This window comes from Schistocerca serialis, chromosome 8, assembly GCF_023864345.2.
Source record: "Schistocerca serialis cubense isolate TAMUIC-IGC-003099 chromosome 8, iqSchSeri2.2, whole genome shotgun sequence".
NCBI classification, from domain to species: Eukaryota; Metazoa; Arthropoda; class Insecta; order Orthoptera; family Acrididae; genus Schistocerca; species Schistocerca serialis.
Genome location: NC_064645.1, coordinates 536,860,100 through 536,883,203, shown reverse-complemented (window position 1 = coordinate 536,883,203; position 23,104 = coordinate 536,860,100). Strand labels below are relative to the sequence as shown.

At 41.2% G+C, this 23,104-nt stretch overlaps 1 protein-coding gene across 1 annotated transcript in view; it reads right to left on the bottom strand.

Annotated features, from left to right (window-relative positions):
* LOC126416307 (T-complex protein 1 subunit theta) overlaps positions 1 to 23,104 on the bottom strand; it is a 95,299-nt gene that overhangs the window by 57,575 nt on the left and 14,620 nt on the right. The window contains exon 2 of the mRNA XM_050083969.1: positions 9,680 to 9,982. Within this exon, the coding sequence (XP_049939926.1) occupies positions 9,680 to 9,982 (303 nt within the window). The remainder of the gene's footprint in view (positions 1 to 9,679; positions 9,983 to 23,104) is intronic.

Sequence of the window (23,104 nt, the reverse complement as noted above, 5' to 3'; positions counted from 1 at the left end):
TAATGACATCTTCGTGATGTGGACCAAGAGTGAGGACACCATATCCATGTTCCTCCAGATCATCATCATCATCATCATCATCTCCTCCCCCATTTGCCTCACCTGGTGGTCCTCAACCCAACAAGCCACCTTCCTCGATGTTGACGTCAACCTCACAGATGGTTACATCAGTACCTCCGTCCATATTAAACCTACATACCATCAGACATACATACACTTCAACAGCTGCCAACCATTCCATTCCAAGTAGCCCCTCACATACATCTAGCCACCTGAGGGTGTCGCATCTGCAGTGATAAGCAGTCCCTCTCAAAATATACCAAGGGTCTCAATGGGGCCTTCCAACTGAAATCATCCTCCCAAACTCATACAGAAACAGATCTCTGGTGTCTCACATGCCTTGTCGTTCCAGTCATCTCCCATAAACCCATCATCTGGCCATAAAGGAGCACTCACTTCATGAGTCAGCATCACCCAGATTGGAGCAACTGAATCACATTTCCGTTAGGGTTTCGACTGTCTCTCATCATACACTGAAATGAGGAATAGACTACCTCTCAACGTTCCCTGCAATAAGGTATACCCTACCCTTTATGCTTGCCACCCATCTCACAGTGGTAATCCACTGCCCACCAAACGTATACAATATCCTTGTCCAGCCCTATCCTACACACCACCCCTGCTCTCAACCCCTTGCCTCACAACTCATAACCCTGCAACAGGCCTAGATACAACACCATCCCATACATCCTCTAACCACCACCTATTTCAGTCCAGTCACAGGCATTCCTACACCATCAAAGGCAGGGCTACCTGTGAAAGCAGTGATGTGATCCACAAACTAAGCTGCAAAACATTGCACTGCTTTCTATATGGGCATGACAATTAACAAGCAGTCAATTTCCATAAATGGCTTAACAAGCTGTCAATTTCCATAAATGGCCAAAAGAGAGCTGGACCACATAGTTGTGGCACGTGCTGCCCAACACGATGTGCTTCTACGGCTGCTACGCACCCTGTGCCATCTGGATCCCTCCTACCAACACCAGCTTTTCGAAAGTGGACAGGTGGGAATTACTACTGCAATCCTAAGCTCCAGTAACCTCTGGCCTTCGCTAGTCCCTGTCCTCCACATACCTATCCCCTTCCTTGCTCCCACTCAAGCACCACTCAGCCTTCTATTCCACCCACTGATCCTTTTACCCTCATCCACTTTCCTCCTCTTCCACTCTCCTTCCTCCCCCCTCCCAAAACCATCCAACTGCACTCAGCAGACCTACTCTGTCCCAACACACGTCCCCACATGCTCCCACAAGCTGCCCTGCAGCTTCCCCCACCCCACACTGCCAACCCAACTCTCCACCATCCACACCAGATTGCTGCTGCCATTTGGCCACATGGACAGAGACAGTGGTCGTGTGTGTGTGTGTGTGACGTTCTCTAAATGGTGAATAGCAACATATCCTTTTCAGAGAAAAACAAAAGCAGCAATAAAGTGCCAAATGCTGTGTATTGCATCAGTCATTATGATTTCTCCAGAATGAGATTTTCACTCTGCAGTGGAGTGTGCACTGGTATGAAATTTCCTGGCAGATTAAAATTGTGTGCCGGACCGAGACTCGAACTCGGAACCTTTGCCTTTCGCAGCAAATGCTCTACCAAGTGAGCTACCCAAGCACAACTCTCAACCCATCCTCACAGCTTCAATTCTGCCAGTACCTCGTCTCCTACATTCCAAACTTCACAGAAGCTCTTCTGCGAATCTTGCTGAACTAGCAATCTTGGACGAAAGGATATTGCGGAGACATGGCTTAGCCACAGCCTGAGGGATGTTTCCAGAGGTTCGCAAAAGAGCTTCTGTCAAGTTCGGAATGTAGGAGACAAGGTACTGGCAGAATTGAAGCTGTGAGGACAGTGAGTCGTGCTTGGGTAGCTCACTTGGTAGAGCACTTGCCCGCGAAAGGCAAAGGTCCCGAGTTCGAGCCTCGGTCCGGCACATAGTTTTAATCACCAGGAAATTTCATTATGATTTCTCTTTATGTGGAGTACAATGGGGTGCACTAGACCAAAAACAGGTGGGCATACAGCTCTCCTGAAGCTAACTATTATTGTTGTTGCACTCCGATGTAATTCTGCGAAGTGCCCCAAATAACCATAACGCCTGCATCAGGCAGTGTAGGCAGTTGTGAGGGTGCCATATATACCACACCAAGTCCTTTTGCGACCAGATTAACATTTACTGGGCACTGCGGTTTTAACAATTTGCATTCCTCCATTCAAGCATGAATATGTGGTTTTCTTTTTTTCTGTCAGCTTGAGCAGTAGAGTTATGTAGAGTAGTATCAATAGGAACTATGAAAATAACGTAGATGATGAGTAAAGCGGAAAAATGTGATGAAAGTAAAGGAAAATAATCAACAATAAGTGTAAAGAGTCTGATATAGGAAGTTGTTTAGAAGTAACACTGTGATTCAAATTTAAGTCATATAGTTCAGGTCAAAAATAGCTCATCAATAGCAAGAACACTTGTCATATGTGTTGATTACACTAAATCCCAAGCATTTACTGGTACATATTTGAATCAAGACAAATAGTAAACCACTTGGGAATAATCAAGCAAGAAACTGTCCATAAAGGTCGTAAACCAAGAACGGAGGATTTTTCTTCACCCAATGGATGTTTGAGAAAAATTTGCCATTTCCATAATAACTCAATGCTGTATCTTACAAAATAAGGTGCCAGAAAGAGAGGGCTATAAATTCGAATACAAACTGTATCTCTCTCCAGAAATGGAAATTCCCATCTTCTACAAGCTGTCGAAAGTAGTCATTAAATTTTTTTTCAGGATGCAAGCAAGTTCGCTGCTTCGACAAGTGCGCAGAGACTGAAGGGAGCCACATGCGTTGTCCAAGAGGCAACCTGCTCACAACTGGCAGCACAGAGCCATGAAATCTCAGCTGCCCAGTTTCCCTGACTAAAATGTATGTCATCTTTTATTAGCTGCCACAGATGGCCTGGCTAGTGCTTTACACCTTTAACTCTACTGACTTGGGCCCCTTCAACTGTCTCTGTACATGCCAATATGTCTCCCTCTCCCACTTCTAACATAGCACATGAACTCTACAAAAGCCACCAACAATGAGAATGCAGCCAATAAAAAAACTCAATATTCAACACTTTTTCTTAGAGAGCTGAAACTATAGGATATGCGCATCTCCTTGATATAACTACAGAACTCGTGATTGTAGTGCTGCAAAATGAGTGACCCAAGCAATAACTTAGTGGTTCCTAATGACTAACATCACCACCAAACAAAAAATCTCAAGTCTCTCAAAACGTTTATGGAATGATGCTGGACATCCAAAGCCATCCAAAGTGTTTTAGGATTAATTCTGAGTAGGCTTTCCATTAGAATATGGACATCAGATATCTGTCTATGATATTACATAGAGCTTTGAATTCAAAAATTTCAGAAGAGAAACTGGGTGCAAGTATATAAAAGAGTTCATAATACTATAGCACACTTGCTACTTTTGTGTAGTCTTCCAGTTGTCAAGAGACAACTGGAAGACTTTTTCACCTTTCTACACCAACTGCAATTATTGTAGCAAAGTATTACCTACCATTTAAAGATGAGTAGGTCGCACCTCTATTACTGTCCATGATCAAGAGAGGATTACAACAAACTTCAGATATGTAGTAGCGACAGAAATGTCAAAGAAATCAGGTCACGAGTTTCAAATGACATTATGACGTAAAAAAAATAAAATTTATTTGTAATATGATTTGAAAAGTGGAGTTAAAGTGGAATTACAACAAATTAACTGCCAGAAACTACAGCAGAATTGATGATTTCTCAATTTTTGTTGAAGACTGTAAACAAAGTCAAACGTCGAAGTCATGATTAATCCTGAAGTGGGTGCGTGGATACACCCGTCACCCAGCGTTTTTACATTGTGATTATTTCCATTGCATTTAAAGTTGCAGCATTCCCTCACTCAGTACCTTTCAAATGGATGCATTGTTGAAGATCCGTTAACAGCTAATATCAGTTGGACAGCTAAACACAGAGCAGCAAGACATTGAAGTTTAGTTGGGGTACAACTGTCCACCACGTGCCTATCTACGTAACAATTTCTTATGGTAGGTGTTTTCTTTTTTTAACATTTTTCACACTAAATTCATTGTAAGTACAATATTAAAAAATTTTATTAATCTGAATAAAATTTCTACGTTAACTAAAGTGATTACTTATGCAGCCTTCAACACGTACCATAATTTACAGAAACTGATAATCATAAACATGTTTTTATTTTAGTGACGTCAGATCTGAACAAAACAAGAGTGGATGTGTCTTCCAACCCTGAAGTGCGGATGAGGTGGCTCGAAGCTGATGCAGAGTGTGATGAAAATGATGTATTTGATTCTGAAGAATCTGATTCAAACGAAGATGATCAACCAATGGAAAGTGATCGTGATACTGAAACTGAACAATCTGCAGATGAATACGATAATAAGAATGGTGAGTCTACTACTACTACTTCCTATTATCTTGAGAAGGACAATAAAACAAAGTGGTCTATGTCTTTTCCTAAAAGAAACATAAGAACAAGCTCAGAGAATATAACAACAACTCTACCTGGCCCCAAGATGCAAGCATCAGCAATATTTTCTGAAAATAAGTTATCTTTTCTTAGACAGCAGCATTTTCAAAATTATAGTTAGCTGCACAAATATTTATGTAAGAAATTTGAAAAGCAAATTTCAGAGACATAGATGATAGCTTCACTGATGAGACTGAAATAAGAGCACTTTTTGGCATACTCTACCTAATAGGAACACTAAGAAGTTTTAGAAGAAACACTAGCATGCTCTGGGATAACTCTAGAGCAGGGGTCTCCAAACTTTTTAGTCTGCGGGCCACATTGACTCCTCCACAAAGCCATAAAGGCCAAGATCTACCTAGTGGGATTAAAGCACCCTAACACTCCACGATCACCGTAATGTAAGGCTAAAGGAAAGATGCAATCGCAAAAATCTAAGGTTGTGGGAATAGCTAGCACTGAAACGAACTACAATTTTTATTTAATTACATAATTTTGATTGGTGGACAAACCTGACCGAAATTCTGGTGTATTTTATTCTGGCGAATTTCACCGACAAAAAAGTATGTCACTGCACATTCTTCACGAAAGCATCCTGCAAAGTTAACGAAATCTCAAAATCATTGTTAGCAACACTATTACTGCAAGACGTAACAGAGGTAGAGTATGTCAACGCATTGTTATTTCAAGCAGCGCAACAATAAGTTTAGTTATGTGGTCTTGTAGGGAGTAGCAGAGCAAATGTCACGGTGTACTGGTCGCAATAGGCCTCGAAACTCAATTGTTGGCAGTATAGGTACCACCTCAAATATTTGGCAGCCGGGTACCGGGGATGTCCGGCCAGCTGACACGGGCCAGTTTGCCGGCCCTCGCGGGCTGGTTTCGGCCCGCGGGCCGTAGTTTGGAGACCCCTGCTCTAGAGGAAATGTCTTAGAAATCTGTTACCAAACTATGAGTGAAAAAAGATTTAAACTTCTACTGTGATGTTTACATTTTGATGGCGTAAGGAACAGAAGCCATCGAAAAGAAATTGATAAATTAGCCCGAATTAGAGACATTTTTGAGACTGTTGTTCATAATTTTTCAAAACACTTTGTTCCAAGTGAATACTTGACTGTCAATGAACAGTTACTTTCTTTTTGAAGAAAATACCAATTCAGGCAGTATCTTCCTAAAAAGCCCGCCAAATACAGCATTCAGACATTTGCTTTGGTAGATGCTAAAACTGCCTATGCTTTCAACTTACAAACTTAAGCTGGCACTCAGTAAGAGGGTCTTTTCAAGCACAGTAATTCTCCTACAGATTTAGTATTGAGATCAGTGGAACCTGTCAGCGGGACTCACTGTAAATCACTGGCGACAACTGGTTCACCAGTGTACCACTGGAGCAGAAGCTACTAGAAGACAAGAGACTAACATACGTTGGAACGCTCTGGAAGAACAAGAAGGAAATCCCCAGGAGTTTTTACTTAATTAGCAAAGCCCTCAATATTCTTTTTTATTTGGCTTCCAAGAGAATTTCACGCTAGTTTCATACTGTCCTAAAGTTAAATAAGCTGTTCTCTTGATATCTACATTACATCATGACGATACCATTGATAAAGATACAAAAGATTCACTAAAACAAGAAATTGTAACTTTTTACAGTATGACAAAGATTGGAGTTGATTTACTTGATCAACTAATTTAAAAAAATGATGTGTCATGAAACACTCATATGCGGTCTATGGTTGTTTTCTGTAATTTACTTAATGTTTCTGCCATGAACACACTGTGCATATACCGAGCAAATTCTAGAATGCCTAAATCATTGAAAAAAATGGAGTTTCTGCTGATGTTGGCCTGGGAAATGATGAAACCTCAAATTCAGTACAGATCTGCTGTCCCTCAAATTCCCATTGAATTACGGCGGCATGCACGTGTTCTACTGGGCATAAATTCAACAGTTACACCACAAGACAATCCCCGAGAAGGTTCCAAAGGATGTTGCTGCAAGTGTGGAAGACAGAAAACCAAGTCAACTAGAAAATGGTGTCATTAATGTAAAAGGTGGATGTGTGTGCCTCATTTGCATATCGTATGTGTTAACTGTCTCTGAACTAAACTATTGAAATATTTTTTTGGAAATTTGTGTTTTATTTCGATCCCTATACATATACAAACATAGAAACAGCAACTAAAGAAAATTTGATAATCATTTCGATGAGTAATTAATAAACACAAATGCAGGACAGGAGTCCCAAACGCACCTAACTCCGTAACGATACAGCACGCGCCTACTGCAGAGTTAAAGACAAATTCAGGAGTGCATTGCACGTGTAGGGCATATTTTCTTTAGAGTCACAAGGGTAAATATCTGTAAATCGAGCAAAGTTTCTCATGAGACATTGCAAAAGAATTGTCCTGAAAACTAATTTAAAAGAAATGAAAAGTAAATTTGTTTAATAAATTACAAAGAATTTGAACAATAAATGCAACTGGATTTTAAATTTATCAATTATCCTATACACTTTTTATTCACAGATGACAAGTGAGTGTTTTTGTTCATGTAAGTGAATAATGTTTTGCATAATATTTGTTATTTACGAATAATAAGCCCGGTGATAAAGCACACTGCACATGTGCACAAACCAAATTTGCAATGTGTGAAAGTGAATGCAGGCACATGAAATCCGCATGACTGTGGACAAGGCCTCTTGCGACTGTGCCAGCCATGCGGCTGGTGTACATGCACTCATGAGGCTGAGATTAGAATCAGTATTCTTCAGCAACTTTTGCCGGTATTCGCAAAGCATATTCACGTTGTCACTCACACAGCACACGTACATACAGGCCACATGGATAGGCCATGCAGTTATTACGAATAATAAGCCCGGTGATAAAGCACACTGCACATGTGCACAAACCAAATTTGCAATGTGTGAAAGTGAATGCAGGCACATGAAATCCGCATGACTGTGGACAAGGCCTCTTGCGACTGTGCCAGCCATGCGGCTGGTGTACATGCACTCATGAGGCTGAGATTAGAATCAGTATTCTTCAGCAACTTTTGCCGGTATTCGCAAAGCATATTCACGTTGTCACTCACACAGCACACGTACATACAGGCCACATGGATAGGCCATGCAGTTGCAAGGCCCTAGTGTGTACTACACAGGACTCATACTAGTATTCCACACAAAATTATCAAGTTACAATTTCTGGCAATAAACAGATACTTATTTTTAAAATACAGGAAAATAGAACAAAGATTAGGGCATCCACAATGTAGGACCATATTGGCAGGAAAAGTTAAAAGATGCACAGAAAAATCTTCCTAGGGCAGTGAAAATAGGAGAATCACGCGATAAATGCGGTAAATCGGGCAAGAACTACTAAGAAACATTCACAATGGGGTGATGAAAAATCGAAAATACTGTTTTAGATAACTGATGCACAACTGAAAAATATACCAATACCACTGTTTTCTAATGAAACTGGCAGGAAAAAATGATTTTTAATGTATCATTCCCCTGTCAGCCCTAGTCCAACTGACCCACTTCTGGTAGTTTCTAAGAAGGTGGTTCTCTTCAGTCACAAATAATACTACTAGATTCAGAAGAAAGAACAGCCAACAAAATTAGTGGAAACTTCTGAAAGCACAGATGAAAAGTCAAAAATAACAGGAAGGGGATGTAAACAGTGCAGCATCTATAACACAGAAAAAGACATATGAACATTGTGAATTTTAAATACTACAAACTAAAAAGTATACGTCAGCATGTAGTAAAACCAGTAAGAGAGAGGATTGCCAAGATGATGATGCAATCTCTCACACACAAAACCAGGGACTGGAAGAGAGAAGATTTATAGGGAATTACTTTGTGTGCAGTTATTCAAGATATAATAGAAGGAAGGAATTCTACGACAAAGTCTAAAGAAAAATTTAATGTTGGACACGGATCACAAGCTTGAGCTGGATAAGGAACAGAAAATCATCCACACTGTGTGAAACAATAATTCTGGCATTAGCTGAAGTGATTTGAAAACACTATATAATTTAAATCTACTGAACAGGCAGCAATTTGAAACCTGCTTGTCCTGCATATAAGCCCATCATTTTAACTATTGCACCATCTAGCTCCATCAGACATAAAGGCAGATACACTGCAGAGTGAAGTTTTTTCTAGGTAATGTAACTTCAACCTTGAGCAGCAGAATGAAAATCTGATGTGAGTAACCTTACCACTTCTTCCTCTCTCTGATAAATTTAACATTCTCCTTCACCAAATGCTGAAAGGTCATCCAAAACTATGTAATATATTCTGTCTTTGCTTCTTCCTCCTCATTAATGTATCACATGAACTCCCCCCTCCCCTTCCCTCCCCCCCCCCCTCCCCATTTTCTTTACACAATCAGCTTATGATTGTACCGCAATTTCAACCATGCTGTAAACCCATTAACCAAGAATGTAGGAAATCTACTGTACAACAGTAGATGGTGCAGTAAGTCTAACCATCTAATAGACTTAGAATTTAACAAATTACTCCAGCCCTGGCACTGACGTGAAATCCATCAGCCATGGCCTGGAAAGACAAATACTGTTGTCTTTATGAAGTGACTGATGCAAATAATATGATTACAAAGTAAAGTTTTGTTATCCAACCAATTGAATATTTTCACAGCAGCCACTGAGATTACTTTTTTACACCTGATTATCTACAGACTTTAATTTATACATTTTATAGTCTTAACTTGCCATGCAAGATCTGCTCAGTTCTTAACCAAATAAGAACCAGCACTGGCAGCTGTTCTGATTGTCTGCATAAGTGGTAGAAAATAACTTTTCCAAGTTGTGACTGCAGTGCTGAAAAGCACTGACCAGCACACAGTTCAAGAATGTCCTCAGAGTTTTCTGTGTCAATCCAACAGATATTATGGTGATGAGAGAGGGCTCAATACACTACATTTGCAGTCTAAATTTTATTTAGCAACTTGTAACAATTATAAATATTAATTTTTAGTGATGCATTAAATAAAACAATTAAATGCACATTAAATAAAACAATATATAAAATAGTGTTTCGTAAACTCACCATCCTCAATAATTCTTCAGCTGCTTCTAACAGAGCTCCTGAAAGAATAATTACAAAATTGGTGCCATCTCCAACTTCTTGCTCCTGCATTTGTGAAGCAAGTATCATTAATTTAGCAGCTGGATGCTCCACTTCCAACTCCCTTATTATTGTAGCTGCATCATTTGTAACAAACAGTTTTTCTATGTGATTTATCACCATCTTATTCATCCCATTTGGCCCATATGCAGTTCTTACTGTTTGTGAGAACTGTTTGCATGCATTTATGTTTCGATAAACAGCTTCTTCCAGACCAGAAAAATACTGAAAATTGAGAAAAAAAAGGTTAACAAAAGCTGATCAAATAAATTCAAGAGAAAGTTAAGACAAACTTTGATAGCTCCATGTGTAGCTCTGGCACCATAGATCATTATTTCTTACAAAAAAGATACTGCATAAAACTGATATAAATCTTAAGAATACAACAACATAAAGACTGTCACAACATAACGAATTTAAAGGAGGACTGACAGTAATTCACACTTCTAATGAAAAAGATAATGGAACCAATGAAAAAAGAATTATGACCCACATCAGTTAATCAGAAGCAACAGTTATCAAGAAATTGCATGAACCATTGAATTAAGAGACTGTTTAGAAGAACTAATACTAATTGTCACACAAGAAGCTGAAAATTTAGCCCACTTAAAATTCATGTAAAAGACCTGTTTGGCAGACTTCAAAAGAAGACATGAGGTATGTTAAAATTTCGAACATAAAACAGAAGCAAATAACAAATATCAAAAATATCACAAAAATTCATACAAATTATCAGCTGAATTACAAGAAAATGTCAAGAAAAAAATGGTTCAAATGGCTCTGAGCACTATGGGACTTAACTGCTGAGGTCATCAGTCCCCTAGAACTTACAACTAATTAAACCTAACTAACATAAGGACATCACACACATCCATGCCCGAGGCAGGATTCGAACCTGCGACCGTAGCAGTCTCACGGTTCCATACTGTAGCGCCTAGAACCGCTCGGCCACCCTGGCCGGTGTCAAGAAAAAGCTCATTTCAATAAAAGAAACTATCACAAAAACTATTGCTTTTGTAAACCTTTAGTAGACAATTACAAAAAACAAGCTCCCATGATTAACTCTTTGAAGGTTAGGTATCATAGTCCCTAACCACATACGTAAACCTAATATAAAACATTAATGATATGAGTATAATAGAGGGAAACATTCCACGTGGGAAAAATATATCTAACAACAAAGATGATATCAATATAATGGAAGGAAACATTCCACGTGGGAAAAATTATATATAAAAACAAAGATGAGGTGACTTACCGAACAAAAGCGCTGGCAGGTCGATAGACACACAAACAAACACAAACACACACACAAAATTCAAGCTTTCGCAACAAACTGTTGCCTCATCAGGAAAGAGGGAAGGAGAGGGGAAGACGAAAGGAAGTGGGTTTTAAGGGAGAGGGTAAGGAGTCATTCCAATCCCGGGAGCGGAAAGACTTACCTTAGGGGGGAAAAAAGGACAGGTATACACTCGCACACACGCACATATCCATCCACACATACAGACACAAGCAGACATATTTAAATATTTTAAATATTTTGGTCTTTAAATATGTCTGCTTGTGTCTGTATGTGTGGATGGATATGTGCGTGTGTGCGAGTGTATACCTGTCCTTTTTTCCCCCTAAGGTAAGTCTTTCCGCTCCCGGGATTGGAATGACTCCTTACCCTCTCCCTTAAAACCCACTTCCTTTCGTCTTCCCCTCTCCTTCCCTCTTTCCTGATGAGGCAACAGTTTGTTGCGAAAGCTTGAATTTTGTGTGTGTGTTTGTGTTTGTTTGTGTGTCTATCGACCTGCCAGCGCTTTTGTTCGGTAAGTCACCTCATCTTTGTTTTTATATATAACAACAAAGATGATGTGACTTACCAAACGAAAGCACTGGCACGTCGATAGACACACAAACAAACACACAAAATTCTAGCTTTCGCAACCAACGGTTGCTTCGTCAAGAAAGAGGGAAGAAGAGGGAAAGACGAAAGGATGTGGGTTTTAAGGGAGAGGGTAAGGAGTCATTACAATCCTTGGAGCGGAAAGACTTACCTTAGGGGGAAAAAAGGAGGGATATACACTCGCGCACACACACACATATCCATCCACACATATACAGACACAAGCAGACATATTCAAAGGCCTTTGTGTGTCTATCGACGTGCCAGCGCTTTCATTTGGTAAGTCACATCATCTTTGTTGTTAGGTATAATATAAAAAATTATATATATAAAAAAACAAAGATGCTGTTAACTTACCAAACTAGAAAGCGATGGCATGTTGATAGACAATGAAAAACACACAAACACACACAGACAAATTTCAAGTTTTCGCAACCCAAGGTTGCTTCATCGGGAAAGAGGGGGACAGACAAAAGGATGTGGTTTTTAAGGGAGAGGGTATGGAGTCATTCCAATCCCGGAAGCGGAAAGACTTACCTTAGGGGGAAAAAAAGGACAGGTATACACTCGCGCGCGCGCACACACACACACACACACACACACACACACACACACACACACACATCCATCCGCACATCCCTAAGTTATGCTAAATGCATTCTCTGAAAATTATTTCAAGCAATTAGTTCATGAGGTCACAAAAATTGTAAATGGTCGTGCAAACATACTTGACCTCTTACCAACAAATAATCCTGAGCTAATAATGAGCATCAAAATGGGTATAGGGATTAGTGAACACAAGGTTATCATAGTAAGACCGAATATTGTAACCCCTAAATCCTCCAGAAATAAACAAAAAATATATTTATTCAAAAAAGCAGATAAAAATTCACTTGATGCCTTTCTGATAGACAATCTCCACTCCTTCCAAATTAACAATGTAAGTGTAGACCAGAAGTGGCTTGAATTCAAAGAAGTAGTATCAACAGAAATTGAGATGAGAAATCAGAAAGAAGTATGGTGAACCCTCTGTCAGGCACTTAAGAGTGATTTGCAGAGTATCCACGTAGACATAGATGAAGATGGAGCTGCCAGAGGATAAGATGCCTCCATGTTCTACTGCAGGCCTTCTTTATGCTAAAATACTGCACCTATCCAGGAGGTGATGCCGCCAAAGGAAAGTTTATTGTAGAGCTGCCTCCAGGATGGCTAGGTTATCAAAGGTGGAGTGATACCTCCTGAACCCATGCTGAAACCAACTAAGAAGCCACCTAAATTCTAAGAGCCAGACAAAATGCCGGTTGACCATCTGCTCCCAGGTCTTTCCCCGCAGCTAATGCGGACAACACTAACGATAACTACTCAGGTCTGTGAGATCCTTAACAGGTTTTAAAAGGGGAATTAAAACAACTTGGAGAAATGTCCAGACACCCAAATGATATTAAGAAGGGCAAACAGGAGTTCTTTGTTCCACCCTGTGAGATTGCCATAACATACTATAAAGAACTCTACTGTGGCCATGTGATGTGACACAAGCTGCAGATAATGCAAAATCAAGCTCCAACATGAACAGAGGGCAGTCTTATTCTTCATCAGTGGCGGAACTGAAGTCCAAACTGCCCATCTCAGCAGCTACCATACATCACTGGAAAGTGGAATGCTGACTGGTAGTGGCAGTTTTAGTGTCATCAGTTTTCTGACTGGTTTCAAGTGGCTTGCGGTTAGTTCCTCTCCTTAGCTACACCATTTCAGAGTAGCCCTTGCACCCTATGTCCTCAGTTATTCATTGGATATATTCCAGTTTGTCTTCCCCTAACGTGTTTACCTTCTACAGTGTCCTCTAGTACCTCAGAGGTTGTCTTAAAATGTCACATCATCCTGTCACTACTTCCTGTCAGTGTTTTCCATACGTTCTTTTCTTCACAGAGTCTGCAGAGAGCCCACCTAATTTACAACATTTTGCTGTAGCACCACATTTCAAATGGTCATTCTCATCTGTTCTCGTTTTCCAGCAGTCCTTGATTCAGTACCATACAATGCTGTGCTCCAAATGTAAATTCTCAGAAATTTCTTCCTCAGATTAAGACCTATGCTCGATAACAGTACAATTATCTTGGTCAGGAATTCAGGAATGCCCTCTTTGCCTCTACTAGCCTGCTTTTTATGTTGTCCTTGCTTTGTCCATCAAGGGTTATTTTACTTCCAAGGCAGCACAATTCCCTAACTCCATTGACTTTTTGATCAATTTTAATGTTAAGTGTCTCACCACTCTCATTTCTGCTACTTCTCATTCCATTTGTCTTTTTCCAGTTTACTATCAATCCATGTTCCGTTGTCATTAGACTGTTATCCATCAGAAATAACCTAGACTTCAGGCTGCACTACAGATCTGTCACCACAACCAAAGATTTCAGGAAACAGGGCGAGGGAGGGGGGGGGGGGGGCGCATATTACACTCTAGTCAAACGTTTACATATTGTGTCTTCTTTCAGTTTCATAATCAAATACTAAATAATATCATGTGCTAACTCCAAGATAAAATCTATAGGTAGCTTATTTATCCCTCAATGTCACATTTCCCAACAGTTTGCAACAACAAATTGTACTAAACGATGTGATTTGAAGAGATCTTTAATGTGGTGTATGTTAGCTTTGCTGAATGCTTAATGTTTTTGGTATTTTCATTTCTAAACTTCAGACAATTAATGTTTCGTTCCCTCAAATATGGTGTTTATGAGTGTGTGTGGCGAAACAGTAATGTTTCCATGTTGTCACGGATACTGTTCTATGATTGGCTGACACTGTGAACCCGAGCAACCGCCATGGAAATTTACGCACCATATTTGTTTTCTTTAAACTTGTGTATTACAAAAATATGCATTTCAAGTGATATAACACACACAACCACTCAGCTGCACTGTACACTGCTCTGTTAGACTTGTATGTACCCTTGCCTATATTTATACTGTTTTGTTTTTGATTCACGTTTACATCAGATCAGGGTGCACCAAGTTCCCTCACTTTCATCCTAATCACATGTTCCAAAATTTTACAAGGTAAACTGCACACTGAATTCATACTGTGTTGTTTTTGAACTTGTGGTATGCTGCTGTTATTCACAAGAAAGTAAAACTCACTAAACTCATGCATAATACAAGGAAACGAGCAAGGAAACTAAAGCAATGGGACATATTTTGTACAAGTGGTGTATTTCACACACACACTTTCTCTTCTAGTCATTCATGAAACTCTCATTAGGTGGAGGTACCACACTAGTGCACTCTGGCAAGACATTTGCAAACTTATACCAGCAGTCAATAGAATAGCCCACGGCAGAAAGAAAAAAGAAACTGTCTTAAACACTATCAAAACTTTATTAAAGATTGATTAAAGATGAATCAAAGTGTAACAGAGATACAAAATTGTTAAGGCTTTCGTGGCCACTTGTTGACGAACTGCCTGTTTGCTTCTGTCTCAGGTTCTTCGGCCAACGTTTGTCTGATGATTTTTCTGACATTTCACCAGCCGAGGTCGCAGCCACAGACTATATGTAGCTGGCGCACCAACGTCTAAGGGCTTCTCCGTGGCCATTTCCAGTGTGGTTCTCTTGCTGTATCTCTAACAGAGATATATAGAGACAGGGATTCGTTGGTGTATTTCAGCAACTCTGTCCATTCCCTTTTGATGTAAGTAGTGGAACGTGAAAACTGTGTGCAAGTTGGTAGGAGGACACCCTTAGGCTGAAACACCAGCCTTCAGGATGCCCATAAGAGCTGTACTCTGCCCCCAAACCTCTGCTACATGAGCTACGTGGGATTTCAAGGTGCAGTGTTAAGACTAGTTACTAACTGTTTGAAAAAAAGACATCACATATCAACAGTTCCAAAAACATTGATCTGTGTGGGAAATTTGTGAAATGTGTTCCAATACTTTAAATTCTGTAATATGTTATTGAGAATTTTTTTTCAATATATATTTTGGGGCAGCTCCACCTCAGAGCCTTTAATTACAAGCCGCAACTGGTTCATTCCATTCTACAGATCCCGTAATTCTTCTTCACTTGTATGATGATAGCAATGTCATCAGTGAATCGCATCATTGACTTTCTTTCAACCTGAATTTTAATCCCACTCTTGAACCTTTCTTTTATTTCCATCACTGCTTCTTCATTGTACAGATTGCACAGCAGGGAAAAAAAAGTGCATCCCTGACTTACATCATTTTTTAATCTAATCACTGGTCTTCCAATCTTAATGTTCCCCCTTGGTTTTAGTACATATTGTATATTACCAGTATTTCCCTACAGCTTAATTTCGTTTTCCTCATAATTTTGAACATCTTACACCATTTTAAACTGTTGAATGCCTTTCTAGGTTTACAAATCCTATGAGCATGTCTATTTTTCTTCAGTGTTGCTTCCACTATTACGTTCAAAGTCTGAACTGCCTTTCTGGTGCCTTCACTTTTCCTAATGCCAAACTGATTATCATCTAAAAGATTGTCAATTACCTTTTCTATTCTTCTGTATATTATTCCTGTCAGCAGCTTGGATCCATTGTGTGTGGATGATGTTTTCGATAGTCTGGTGATACATCACCAGTCTCGTAGGTTCTACAAACCACCCTGAACAGTTGTTTGGTTGCCACTTCCCCAAATGATTTTAGAAATTCCAGTGGAATGTTATCTATCCTTTACATCTTATTTGAGCTCAAGTCTTCAAGCACCGTTTTAAATTCTGACTCCAATAGTGAACTCCCTACCTATTCCTTTTCAATTCCGGTTTCTTCCTCTATCCAGTCATCAAACCTATCCAGTCATCAAACCAGACCTCTCTCACAGAGCCCTTGATTGTGCTCTTTCCACCTATCCAATCTTTCCTCTGTGGAGTTTGTACTGCCCTCTTAACGCTATCACCCTTGCTTTTAATTTCGGTGAAGATTGTTTTGACTTTCTATATGCCGAGTCTGTTCTCCTGGCGAGCATTTCTTTTTCTATTTCTTAATGTCTTCCCTGCAGCCATTTCGCCTTGACAGTCCTGCACTTCCTGTTTATTTCGTACCTCAGGGATTTTTATTGCTGTATTCCTCTCTTTCCTTGAATGTTTTTGTACTTCCTTCTTTCATCGATCCATTTAAGTATTTCTTCTCTAACCTAGTGTTTCTTTGCTGTTACCTTCCTTGTACTGATGGTCGATTGTCCAACATAGGTGATTACCTATTTTGTCCACTCCTCTTCAACTGAACTCACTGCTATGATATTCCTTATCACAGTATCCACATCCTCAGCAGACTTCAAATACATCTCATCATTTCTCAGTACTTCAATATCCTGCTTTCTTCCATACTGATTCTTCAGAACAATTCTCTTAAACTTCAATCTACTCATCTTCATCGCTAAATTGTGATCTGAGTCCAATATCTGATTTCAGAATCACTGTCTGACCATGAAGTAATCCAGCTGGAATTTTCCCGCACCTCTAGATCTTTTCCAAGTATACATCCTCCTCTTGTGTTTCTTGAACAAGATACTCAATATTACATCTGAAATTTCTTGCAGAATTCGGTATTTGTCCTCTCTCACTTCTACTGGCCAGCCCGTAACCTCCCAAGAATCTTTCTTCTACTCCTTCCCCAATAACCACATTACAATCCCTCAAGATTATTAAATCATCATCCTCTCTTACATACTGAACTACCCTACCCGTTCAATATCCTTCAGCATGTACACCTGAACTACTGTTACTGGCAATGGTTTGCTGATAATTCTAATGAGAAGAACACTACCACTTAATTGTCCGCAATAACTCACACTCTGCCCTACTTTCCTAATCACCATTAATCATACTCCTGTTATACCATTTTTTGCAGCTGTTGATATTACCTCGTATTCGGCTGACTAGAAATCCTCATTTTTAGTCCATTTGACTTCACTGACTCCCATTATACTTAGACTAAGCCTTTCCCTTTTCAGATTTTCTAGCCTTTGCTACTACACTCATACTACTGACATTCCGTGCTCCATGTCATAGAATGTTACCCCATCACTTGAGCTTATGGGTGCTCAACTGTGAGGTTATCAGTGCACTTACACTCATTAAAACAAACAAATGTGGCCAAACAGCAGAAAATTGCTCCACACTCATGCACTTGAACTGACCACAAAATCACTATCTCACATGCGCTAAAACAACAGTGAAAACGTAGAAGTATACATGAGGTTAAAACACATGTAAAACGAGAAGGGAGCTACAACATAGGTACAGGTAAACATCAGTGGCTGACGACTTACAAAAAATATGGGTGAGCTTGTCACCGTGTTAATGCATTGAAACAATCTCCTTAAAATCTAGGAAGGATGCTGGATGATTCAAAAACTTTAAAACTTAAATGACATTCGTTTGAACGTTACTTAAAATAGAGGGCAGATCCTTCAGCAAATCCACTGGCGTACAGTGGTATGTACTCCACAAGCACCACACACTGGAGGGTCCTCTCACCTGATTAAGAACATGCATCCTAGGGAATGGCCTATGGAAAGATAATTAAGGAGGATCTCATCCCATCGACATGGCTAGAAGGAGGTATGCCACAGTCAAGTTGTGGGCACTCTACATGGAGCTTATTGTTGGTCACTTCCAGTCAATCGTCTTCCCATTGACGCATGGCTTTGTATCTCAGCAGCGAGGTGATACCATGCAGGGGGATGGCACACGCCTCCTTGGCTGCTATCTCTGCCCTTTCATTTCGCGCAATACCCATGTGCCATGGTACCCAGCAGAAAGACACCTCCTTCCCCAACATTCTTAGTTGGAGGAGGGCATCCTGGATTACTTTATCAGCTGGTAACAAGGATACAAACGTTGGAGAGTGAAGGGCACTCAGAGAATCAGAACAGACAAGAAATTTACTGCTGGCAAAATGTCATCTGCTTCAGTTGCCTGCAAGATAGCATATAATTCTACAACGAAAACAGTACATTCTAGAGGCAGTCAGACCTTGAGGACACGATCCAGGAAATAGATAGAGCAACCAACAGAGTACCCCTGCTCAGACCCATAGCTACATAGCTGTGATGCTTACATAAAATGTCAGAAAATATTGCATTAAAAACAGGAGGAGGAGACCAGTTTCTGCTGTACTGCATTAAATCTAAACTTATGCTGGGCCTCTGCAATAACCAGGGCGGCAGATGGTTAAAACCATGGCTTTGGGGTTGTATTTGCTCCACACCAAGTAACTCCAGCACATGCTACATGCAGATCCAAAGAGCATGTGGCTCATGGACAGTTGGATAGAAAATGTTCCAGAGGATGACGAGCAACAGTTTGGTATGCGGGCGAGGCCAGGGCTGCAAGGAACTTACATGCCTGACACACAATGAGGAGCTTCCACTGGATGGCGAGTGGTAGTTCCCTGCCCTCAGCACGGAGAATGGGTATGGAACTGGTCCTATAAGCACCTGTAGGCAGCCAAATCCTCTCATGGTTGAGAGTGTCAATGATCTTCAAATACGAAGGCCACACTGATCTATACACTGTGCATCCATAGCCCAGCTGTGAATTCACAAAAACCCTATAAAACTGGAGCAGACGCATGTTGTCCACTCCCAAGACCCATAGCTAAGACACTAAGATATTCAATGCCTTCACGGTTCTGGCTTTCAGGTATCTCTGGCATGGCGAACAACAATTCTGAGTAAAAATTGAGGCCTAGAAACCTCACTGAGTGTCTAAAATGTAGGATGATGTCCCTCATATGCGAAACAGGTAAATTAAAAATACGACAACAATGATTAAAATGAACACACACACACATGCACACTTATCTGCACAAAACTGGAACCCTGCCCTGAGGGACACCACTCTCCTGCTCAAATCGATTTGACAGTGTCTCACCAACTCTGGTCCTAAAAACTGCTGAGATAGGAAAGATTGTATGAAGATAGGGAGATGGCCACAAAAGCCCCAGTGACACAGTTGTGTAAGAACACAGTGTCTCCAAGTAGTAATGTATGCCCTACCGATATCAAGGAATATGCCGACACACTGTTTACGGAGGAAGGCCTGCTGAATGACCGCCTCTAGCAGGGACAGGTTGTTGACAGTAGACCGAAATCTCCGGAATCACACAGAGCAGCTAAGGAGTTGCCTGGTCTCTTAACAACTAGAGCAGACAACGGTCTGCCATTCACTCCAGGATCTTTCCTAGATAGCTAGCTAAAGTGATACTCCGATAACTTCTGGGACACGTATGGTCCTTTCCTGGTTTGAGGACGGAATCAAACAGTGCCTCTCTATACAAACTGGGGAAGTTACCTGTATGCCATATAAGATTAAAACATTCAAGAATTATTTCCTATGACGCTGCTGGCAAATGTCTACATATGCAGTACTGGATTTGGTTGTCAGTGGTGTGTGTAAAATTCTCTTTCAGTGTTTGAATGATGTCTCTGGGTGCTGTTTTGAGATCTCCCTGTTTCAGCACTGCTGCTATTGGTAAATGGCTGTGTTTACTAAAAATCCTCCTGATGGCTTCCCATACTTTTGTAGAACAAGTGGGACAGTCGACAGAGTCCAGGAATGCTTGTCATGATCTTTTCTTGCTCTCCTTAACTATGGGTCGAGATTTGGCTCTCGCAACTCTAAAGGCTATGAGGCTGTCTGCTGTGTAGCAGCATTTAAATTATCAAAGAGCCACACATCTTTCCTGGATGGCTGAATAGCACTCATCTGTCCACCAAGGTACAGATAGCTTCCTACGATGACTTGAGGACTTTGGGATGGATAAGTCCATGGCATAATGAATCACTCACACGATGTGGTCCACCCATTCATGGACACAGTTGTGATGCTCAAACACAGCCAGCTGGCTGTACAGCATCCAGTTAGCCCAGCTGTACATCCATGTTGGTGGCTTCTCTTCAGGTAGTGCTCCATCCAGTAGGTGAATATGTAGTGGAAAGTGGTCACTGGAATGAATGTAATCCAAGACCTCCCACTGAACAGTTTGCGAGGGCTGGAGAGCAGAAAGAGAGGTCGATGGCTGAGACCGGCTGAACACCAGTGCAAAACTGAGTGTGTGTACCTGTGTTGAGGAGGCAGAGCTCAGGAGACATCATGAGGCTCTCCAAAACCCGACCCCTAGGGCAAGTAGAGGTCGAGCCCCACAGACATGATGGGCACTGATGTCTCCCACTAGCAAAAATGGTCGTAGGAATTGTTCCACAAAATGTATGAGAACCTCAGGGTCTACTGCATTTGGCGGAGGTAGATACAGTGAGTAAAAAGTAATTCAAATGATGCATGTTACTGACAAACACAGCAACCCCTTCCCTGGCTCTCTCCTCAGTCACGTCATCCTTTCAGTGAATGGTACAGCCCCATAGCACAGGGGTGCTAGTGGCTTTAAAATGTGCTTCTTGTAAACACAGGCACATGGGGCATTCTAGCACTAGTAGTTTCACTTCCTCTACAAGTGTCATGAAAGGTTCCACTGTAATAGGGGAACCATCTATCATGGGGGTTGCACTTTCACCCTGTCTTTCTGCCGGGGAAGGCAGCCCATAATGGGTGGGGGTTCCAGCTTGGGGTAAGATGATTGCCCCAGTCCAACATCAAGCTCCATTATCTCTACCAAAGAGTCAAGATAGACATGAGATAGTATGATGCCATTACTGTCTGACTGGTTTCTTCCCAACTCTATCTGACACTTGGCCTTTGATTTCCTGCCCTGGGTAGGCTTTGGAGCCAAAATCACGACAGTAGTAGCAGCGTGCTGGATTGTGGAACCTCTGGAGGAGCAGGGAGCTCTGCAAGCTCCACAATGTTAGCAACAACAGACCTGTCTGATGGTTTGGGAGGATGTATAGGCTTTGAAGGAACTGCAACAACAGATGCACTGGCAAAGTAGGTGCTAGTGTTGACACTAGCAACCTCCATTTGGGTAGCAGCATCGGTCTTCTGAACTGGTTGTTTAAGAGGAGGTTGCAAACTTTGGGGGCTGCATAGCCTCATAGATCCTTTTGGCCTCACCATACAAGACACTCTTAGTTGTTTTGATCTCTTGTATCTTCCTTTCTTCAAGGAAGATCACACTTTGGAGGAGATGAACAACCAACACCTTCATGGGTGGTCTTACCACATTTGCCCCAAGTGGCTGCTCCCTTACAACCTGAGGTGATATGCCCAAAGTGCTGGCATGTAGAACAGTGCACTGGGTTAGGAAAATAAAACCACATGCTGAGTCGGAAGAAACCGGCCTTAACATGCTCAGGAAGTTTTGTGCTGCTGAAAGTCAGTATAAATGACTGATTTCACAAGACTGCCATCCACCCTTATCATTATGCTCTGTACATCAACGACGCCTTCTTGGGACCACTCAGCTTTCAGCTCTTCTTGGGGAATGTGGACCAAATCCCTACATGTAACAGCACCTTTACTACAGTTCAAGGTGTTGTGCAGTTCATTTTCTATAGCACACTTCCCGAGGCAAAGAGCTTTCTGGATGTTCTTCACTTGTTGCAAATTGTATGATTCTACCAACACGGTCCCGTTTTGCAAGTGCCTGACAGATTTTAAGCTTCCAGCAATTCTCTCTAACCAATTTTGTATGAAAAAAAAGGTGAAACTTTAAGAAAGTTCCTCTCTTTCCAATTAATTATAAGAAACCCTTTCTGGCCACCAGCACGTGTTTGTTACTCGATATTGAAAGAGTCTACGTAATTCCTAAGTCTGGAGGACTTGCTACATGAGCCCTCTTGTTTGACTGTGTGTTGGTATCTACCAGCGCCCAACCTTTCCACTGTGAGGAGAGGAAATTTTCGAAGGGTCTATCCTGGTCCCACGAGTGGCTAGGGAAATAAAAAGTCACCTAGACATAGTCCCGCATGCCTAGGTAAGCCTTATACAACTAAGGTACTGCAGGTTCCAAGAGATTGTGCACTAACGACTGTTCCACCTCAACGGCCTTGCATCTCATCAGTGTCCAGCCCACCTTAAGATTGGGAGGTTTTCTATAGATGTTTGTACCATCTTCGTGATCTGCGGGTCAGGCCAAGATCCCCGTTCCCTGTGACACACAATGTTCCACTGCCACATTGCACAGTGGTCACTGAAGCACACCCAGAGCTTAAGGTGACGGGACTGGCAGCGCTTACCTGCCACAGCTCAGGAACCCCAGGGTCACCAAGCCCATACCCAGTAAACGAATTCTGAGCACATAACAGGTGAAAATCCAAGTGGAGGACTAACCTGGAGTATTTTGGAAAGGTACAGATCATCATGACACTTTCTTCAAATATAGGCCACACTTCATGCAGATAAGTGTCTTTAATCTAGTTGTTTCCATTGCCTTCTGCATTCCCATGTCGTTGATCACTGCTGATTCTTCTGCCTTTTAGGGGCAATTTCCCACGCCAAGGGCAAAGAGTGGCCTGAGCCTCAGTCCATTCCTCCACCC